General features: G+C 40.7%; 1 protein-coding gene across 1 annotated transcript; it reads left to right on the plus strand.

Moving 5' to 3' along the window:
* The first annotated feature begins 92 nt into the window (after positions 1–92).
* Bbs12 (Bardet-Biedl syndrome 12) lies at positions 93–6,701 on the plus strand. Its single transcript, XM_003477069.4, has 2 exons — positions 93–290; positions 4,499–6,701. Exon 2 carries the CDS (start codon positions 4,515–4,517, stop codon positions 6,627–6,629), a length of 2,115 nt encoding a protein of 704 aa, XP_003477117.2. The 5' UTR covers positions 93–290; positions 4,499–4,514; the 3' UTR covers positions 6,630–6,701.
* The last annotated feature ends 451 nt before the right edge of the window (positions 6,702–7,152 follow it).

Genomic DNA, 7,152 nt, shown 5'->3' on the forward strand with positions numbered 1-7,152 from the left:
GACGGTCATTCTATCCAATAGTCAAACAATACGGCGCTTGAGGCACGCCCTCTTCTACTCTCTACCAATAGCTTTGTGCTTCCCCTTTCTCCGCCCACCGCCAAGCGGAAATTTCCTCTGGGGCTAGATTTCTCAAACCACAGAACTGCTCTCCTCTAGCGGGTCCAGCGGCTGACGCTGAAGAGGACGCGGTTTCCCTGAGTGTCGCGTCCGGCTTCCAGCCAGATCCGCCCCCTGCGGTGGGAACCCAGAGACTCTAGCCCCACGCTGGCAGGGGGAAAAGCCGTGAGGTTAGTGGCGAGTTTCTTCCCCAGACTGCTAACCCTGGCGAAGACGCAGGGAGACCTGGCTTGCTTTTCTGACCCCTTCCGTTCTGGAAAGGATGAGAATCTAGAGTCTGGTGGCCTGCGATGAATTGGTTCAGCATCCGGAGGGGAGCACTGCAGAGGGAAAGGACTGTCCTCTCCGCGTGGTTAGACATTCCACGGATCCCACGGTGCCTGGGCCTTTATCCGCCCCTCTCCTACGTGGACTGGCAGGGATTCTGTCATCGTAGGCATCAAAATTTCAGTGTAGGCGAGGCATCGGGCATCCCAAGAGTGGGAATGGGGGAAAGGAAGTGGGCAGTTTTGCTTCTCTCTAGGGAGAGACTCTTTACACGTGATTTTCGTAGGGGGTAGGAATGAAGAGGTGATAGGATCTTAAAACTCCCAACCTTTGATTGCTTGTATATTCGGACCCCTTTTATGCTTCCTGTAATCCTTTTCTAGAGTAAATACTTTATTTTCTAAAGATTATACCGGATTCTCCAACAGTGGGTTCAGGAAGAATATTGACTTTGCCTAGTCTTTCTTTCCTTTGTCTCAATCTCCTTGAAGATAGAGCAGAAAAAATGTGCCACGCACATTCCTGAAGCAGTCTCCCAAATCATTCTTTATACATTAGTAAATCAATCATGACTCATTTTCCAAAGCTATTAATCTTTCTTGTTCAGTTACATCTCAGACAGATACCCAAACACTGCAACCATTAAGCTTTGGGAAATGTATAGCATTTTCTTGACATTAAAAGTAATTTCTCAGTGAAAAGTAAAATTATATAAATTCAAGATATTTGTGAATTAAGTAAAATTAAAAGCGTTAAAAGTCACTTAAGTCTAATGGTTTTATCTCACCTAGAAACTTGCTGTTGTTCAGTTTCTAGTTCATGTCCTTCATCTTTAATGTTAATTCGAAAGCATTTCTAAGACCTAGAAATGCATCTTGACCAAGTACACACCCAAGTTAATTCCAGTGTCTAAAGTTTCTTAGAGCTAGTTTGATCTAGAGGCAAGTAATAGGCAAGTTGTGTTAGCCTGTCTTTACGTCTATATTTAAACTCTCATATTTAGGATATTCCAGTAATATTTTTAATGATAGGCTCAGATTCCAATTTTTTAAAGATGTACTCAGTCTCGAAAAGTAGCATATACTGATCTGATTGTATATTAGAATTTTAACAAAAATCTAGAAAAATATTAAACCCATAGTTATTCTCAAATGTACCAAATCCATTAGATGCTTTCTACATGTCTATGCTAACAACTAGATGAGTCTGAGGGAGTTGGGGTAGACTTAGAATATAAAAGATTAGTAAAACACAGGAATCCACAGATTAGTGGGGGAAACATACACAAACATAGTGTTTTTATTTTATTGTCTTTTTCCTTTTTATTGGTACCAGGGATCGAACTCACGACTGCCTGCTTGCAAGGCAGGTGCTTATACCACTGAGCTAAATCCTCAGCCCAAACATAGTGTTTTAAATACAGGTGGCTACTGCTTTGGCAGCGTAGAAAGGAAAGACTAGTCCCTGAGGCCTTGGAGAAAGCTATGTCAATCTTGTAGTATTTGCCTTAGGTTGTGATAGATGTAGCTTTCAAGGAGGTGAAGAGAAACTAAGATGTTCAAATCAGAGATAACGTGTTCAGAGTGAAAATAAATGATACATTCTGTGGAAAAGTTTATAGACTTTTAAAGAAAAAGTGCAAGAGGAGTCTGATAAATAAGGTTGAGGTTAAGTTATAAAACACCTAGATTAAAATAAGAAGTAAAGACTTCGTTGTCTGAAATAAATATTTTTAGCAGTGTCTTCTTACATTTATTTTGCTCTTTCAGAGATAATTCTGACAACCACATGGAGGAGCAACCCTCTTTAGAAGCAGTTATAGAGCTTCAACTAAGGCAAGTGCCTAATAAGAATCATGTCAATTCCACGGGGAGCAGAGACTTAGATTTATGCTGAAGGAATACTATTAGTGGCATCTGTCTTCTCTTCTTCCTATTTTTTAAATCAAGTTTAGAATAGCGAGTATGGTGAAAAGCACATATATTCACTTACCAAATATTTATTGAGTGCTTCCAAAACTGTGTCAGGGGTCAGGTATATAGCTCAATAGCATAGCACTGCCTGGCAAGCATGAAGTCCTGAGTTTGATACCCAGTACCAAAAAAAAAAAATGTGTCAGGCACTATTCTTCTAGGTACTTGGGTACCAAAATGACCAAGATTACTCAAGTGAAAATAGCATGCCAACACAGTGATAATCCAAAAATAATACATGAACTATACACTATTTTATAAGGTAATAAGCTTTACAGAAAAAAAGAAGCGTTTGTAATATTAGTAGGATAGGCAGGGTAGCCTTCATTAAAAAGGAGATTTGAGAAAATGTTGGAAGGAGGTAAGGCAGTATGTTTCTTGGAGAAGAGCATTCCAGGGAGAGAGAACCACTAAACTGGGAACACTAGTGTAGGGGACATCCCTCGTGTGTCCCAGGAATGGAAAGGAGGGGAAAGTGAAGTGTGGGAGCAGGGGAGGTGTGTTGGGGAGCATGGTAGAAACTATGGCTTTTCACTCGGAGTGAATTGGCAAGGTTCTGCAAGATTTTGAGCATTGCAATGAAGGGATCTGAGTTAATTTTTTAAAGGGACTTCTGTGTCAGAGAAAGGAGACTTCAGAGTTGTTTTAAACAGTGGGGTGGCTTACGCTACTGTGTTTGGAATAAACTGAAGATGAGCAAGCTTGTTGAGTGTGATGATGAAAGGGCTAATCGTGCTCATCAGAAAATACTGATTTTTTTATGCAGCTCCTAAAAAGCATGTATTGACATTCTAAACTCAGTACCTAGACAAGGCTAGACATGGAATTATGAAAAGAACACTTCTTCTCATGTCAAATTCCTAATTAAATAGTTTGAGTCTGCTCTTCTGTTACACACTTAGAATGTTAAAGCAACATTAAGCTAGTGAAACATCAAGCAGTGAAAACATAACCATTTGTGGAGACGTTGGTGTTGATGCATAGCAGGACAGGGATGAGAGTGCGTCAGTGCATTGTCAGGCACAGTTGCCAGAAGCACTTACCATCTTTGAAATTATCCATTTCACCATCACCTTCACTGTTTTGGTCTTTTATACTCAGCCTCTTAGAAGATGAAAAATTGTTTTCAGTTTTTATTTTGTGTTCATTGTAGCTCACTGCAACCTCTTCAAAATTAGGAGCACTTCCAAAGTTTGGAATGCTAAGGCTTTATTTTTTAATTATTACTCAAACTTGGAGTAGCTGCTTCAAATGCTGAAACAGATCTCTTTTGAATATTTATTTGGATATCAACTTATGAGTCTTTTTACATTAGTTTTGTTTAACTTCATGCCTTCTTTGTCTGGGAAATCTTTTTCCATGTAAATTCAATACAGTTTACATCTGAAATAGCTCATGATACTTTTCCTTTTGTTCTAAATTCTTTCCCACTCACATAATTATATCTTGTATTATGCATAGCATAGACAGTTGCCCATAAGCAGAATATAAACAAGGCTTAGAAGAAAGCAGAGGTTTTGAAAGAGGGACATGAAGAAGGTTCTAAAGATGAAAGAAGAAAATACTGTCATACTGTATAGAAGGGCAACCAGGAGGTAACTACGGTGTGGTACTTAATAATAGCACAGACTTTAGACTCTGACAAACCTTAGTTGGAGTCAATCCCCTTTTACTTACTAGCTGTGAAACTCTGTAATATGTTATCTGTTGTGCACCATTCTGTATCACTAAAATAGGCTACTTATAGTACCTACCTTATCATTGTTTTGAAGGCTGCATTATATAACTCATGTAAAGTGCCTCATATACAGTGAGCCCTCAAAATGTATTACCCCCAAGATACTGTATTTTTTACTACCATCTCCTTCAACTTGCTAATGCTTTCAAGTTATCCTTCAAGACTCACTCCAGGGACTGCCTTCTTTTGGAAACATCCCCTGTTGCCAGTATGCTTCGTTTCCCCTTTTGGATGAAGTGGTCATCCTCCATGCTCTGCTCCCGTACCATCAACAATATACTACATCCTTGCAACTGACCCCACTTCAAAGACAGGGACTGTATCTTTTTTTTCCTTGTATATAGCATGTACAACATGAATCACACTGGAATAAAGTTCCATGTTTTTATTTTCTTTTCAGGTGATGTCTCACCGTGATGGCCTGCAGGATCATAAACAAAAGAAGGCATGTGGGACTTCAACAGCTTTCTTCATTTGCAGAAACAGGCAGAGCATTCTTAGGTCCAGTAAAATCATCAAAATTTATTACTGATGAAGGATGTCACAAAAGTGTATTGGTCAGTTCAACAGTAAGGCTTCTTGAAAGTTTAGATACGACCAGTGCTGTGGGCCAGCTTCTCAATGAAGCAGTTCAAGCACAGAATGACACATACAGAACTGGAGCCACCACTCTTTTATTTCTTGCTGGTGCGTGGAGCAGAGCTGTTGAAGAATGTCTCCATCTGGGTGTCCCCATTCCTATCATAGTGTCAGTCATGTCGGAAGGCTTGAACTCTTGTAGTGAGGAGGTAGTTTCCCTTCAGGTACCGGTCCACAATATATTTGACCATATGGACAGCACAGAGGCAGTTTCTGGACTCGAAACAGTTAGTGGCAGTTCTTTGCTACAAGACCTTTCAGAGGCTATTTCAGTACCGGAAAAACAGGATCTCAAAGATGATGTACCTCAGTTAGCCACTTACAGTCTTTCTGAGAAACCTGGTAAATCACCTAAATTCTTCAAACCTCAGGCTACAGTTGAAGCAGGTAAAAACACATCACAAACTCTGAAAAATCTGCATACAGATACCTGCTTCAGAAAATCAGTACTCATCCACAGTAGGCATTTTAAAAGGACAGATAATAATCAAGGGATATGCACACCAAATAGATTTCTGGAACAGTGTGGTGCTGCTACTTTCCAAACTTACGGATGTCGTGATTTGGTTGAGTTGGCAGTGGGCTTGAGTCACGGAGACGGGAGCAGCATGCAACTCGTAGAAGCAGCAGTACGGCTGCAGTATCAGAATGCGTGTATGCAACCAGGCAGCCGTGCAGCGCCATTTATGTTTGACATTTCAAGACTCTTCACTTTCTGTCTACCAGGCTTACCTGAAACCTTTTCTTGTGTTTGTCCGGGATATATCACTCTAGTATCAATATCTAGTGCTGCTATGATCCAGGAATTGCAAAATCGGCCTATCCGGGTAGTTCTCATTGAGGGTGACCTCACAGAGAGTTATCGCCACCTGGGATTTAATAAGTCTACACATATTAAAACGGTGCTAGATGGCGTCAAGCTTCAAGAAGACAGCTCAGAAGAACTGTGGGCAAATCATGTCCTACAGCTATTAATCAAGTTCAGTGTGAATCTCATCTTGGTAGAAGGAAATGTATCTGAACACTTAATTGAAAAGTGCAGGCACAGAAACCAGCTGATCATTGGGTCAGTGAATGGCCGTGTGATGCAGACTTTTGCAGAGGCTACAGGAGCAGTGCAGGTGGCCTATATCACACAAGTGAATGAAGACTGTGTGGGCAGTGGGGTATCTGTGACCTTCTGGAGAAACCCCTTGGATGATTTAGATAGAAGCAACAGAATGGCAATCTTATTAAAAACAGAAGGAATTAGTATGATTACAGCAGTGCTCACTAGCCCAGTCAGGGCGCAGATGCAAACCAAAGAAGACAGGTTCTGGACCTGTGCATATCGTGTACATCATGCTCTAAAAGAGGAGAAGGTCTTCCTTGGAGGCAGCGCAGTTGAATTTTTGTGTCTTAGCCATCTCCACATTCTTGCTGAGCAGCCTCTACAAAAAGGAGATCACGCCTGTTTGGGGCGGCTTCATGACACTTCCTCTTGGCTTGCCTCATCTCTGGCAAGTTACAGACCAACTGTGCTTAAGTGCCTGGCAGATGGATGGCACAGATACCTCTCAGCTCTTCTATGTAACACCGCCACTTACTCATCAGAATTGGAAGCCAGCACATTCGTTCAGCATCATGTACAAAATGCGGTAGACTCTGGCTGCCCATCAGCTTATATCTTGAAAGAATACAATAAACTAAATAGTGGAATTTTTAACTTGGGCATTTCAAATAAACCAGAGCAAATTCCAAGAGTTTATGATGTTGTCACACCAAAGATCGAGGCATGGCGCCGAGCACTGGATTTAGTACTCTTAGTGCTGCAAACAGACACTGAAATTATTACTGGGCTTGGACATACACAGATAAATTCACAGAAATTAGAGGGTTGCTTGTTTTTGTAATGTTATTGACTAAGTCTTTGGAAAACAATCTTTTGTAATAGATCATACTATAATAAATTTATTGATAGTAAAGTTACAGTGCCCAGAATGCTAGCTACTTAGCAAGAAGAAAATAATTAATTTCTGTCAATAGCTGTGCAGGGTCTGAGAATTTACCTTACTTGTGAACTAACAAATCAGTCTGTTGCTATTTTGTGGGATTCTATGAAGGACACCTAAGAGAGAAGCAGATGCCTTTTACTACTAAAGAGCAAAAGCTGTGTCAAAAGCTATGTCAGTTTCCCTGTTTGTCTGTGCTCTACAGGCACAACACTGAGTGTCAGTGAGAACCTACACAAGTGGATTATGTTGTTGGAGAGGAACCCTGAGCTTGGGCTAGTCACTGCTTTTTAATAAGCCCAAACAATCCTGCTTCTTTATCCAACAGGAGCTGTCATCACATGCTTCAAGGTGACTTAGTATAAACACAAGCATTGGGGACATAGATAAAGGTTTATCAAGTTCTTCTTACATTCTTGGCATA

The sequence above is a fragment of the Cavia porcellus genome, unplaced genomic scaffold (genome assembly GCF_034190915.1).
Source record: "Cavia porcellus strain 051 isolate PalLab524CR breed Dunkin Hartley unplaced genomic scaffold, mCavPor4.1 scaffold_14, whole genome shotgun sequence".
Classification (NCBI taxonomy): domain Eukaryota; kingdom Metazoa; phylum Chordata; class Mammalia; order Rodentia; family Caviidae; genus Cavia; species Cavia porcellus.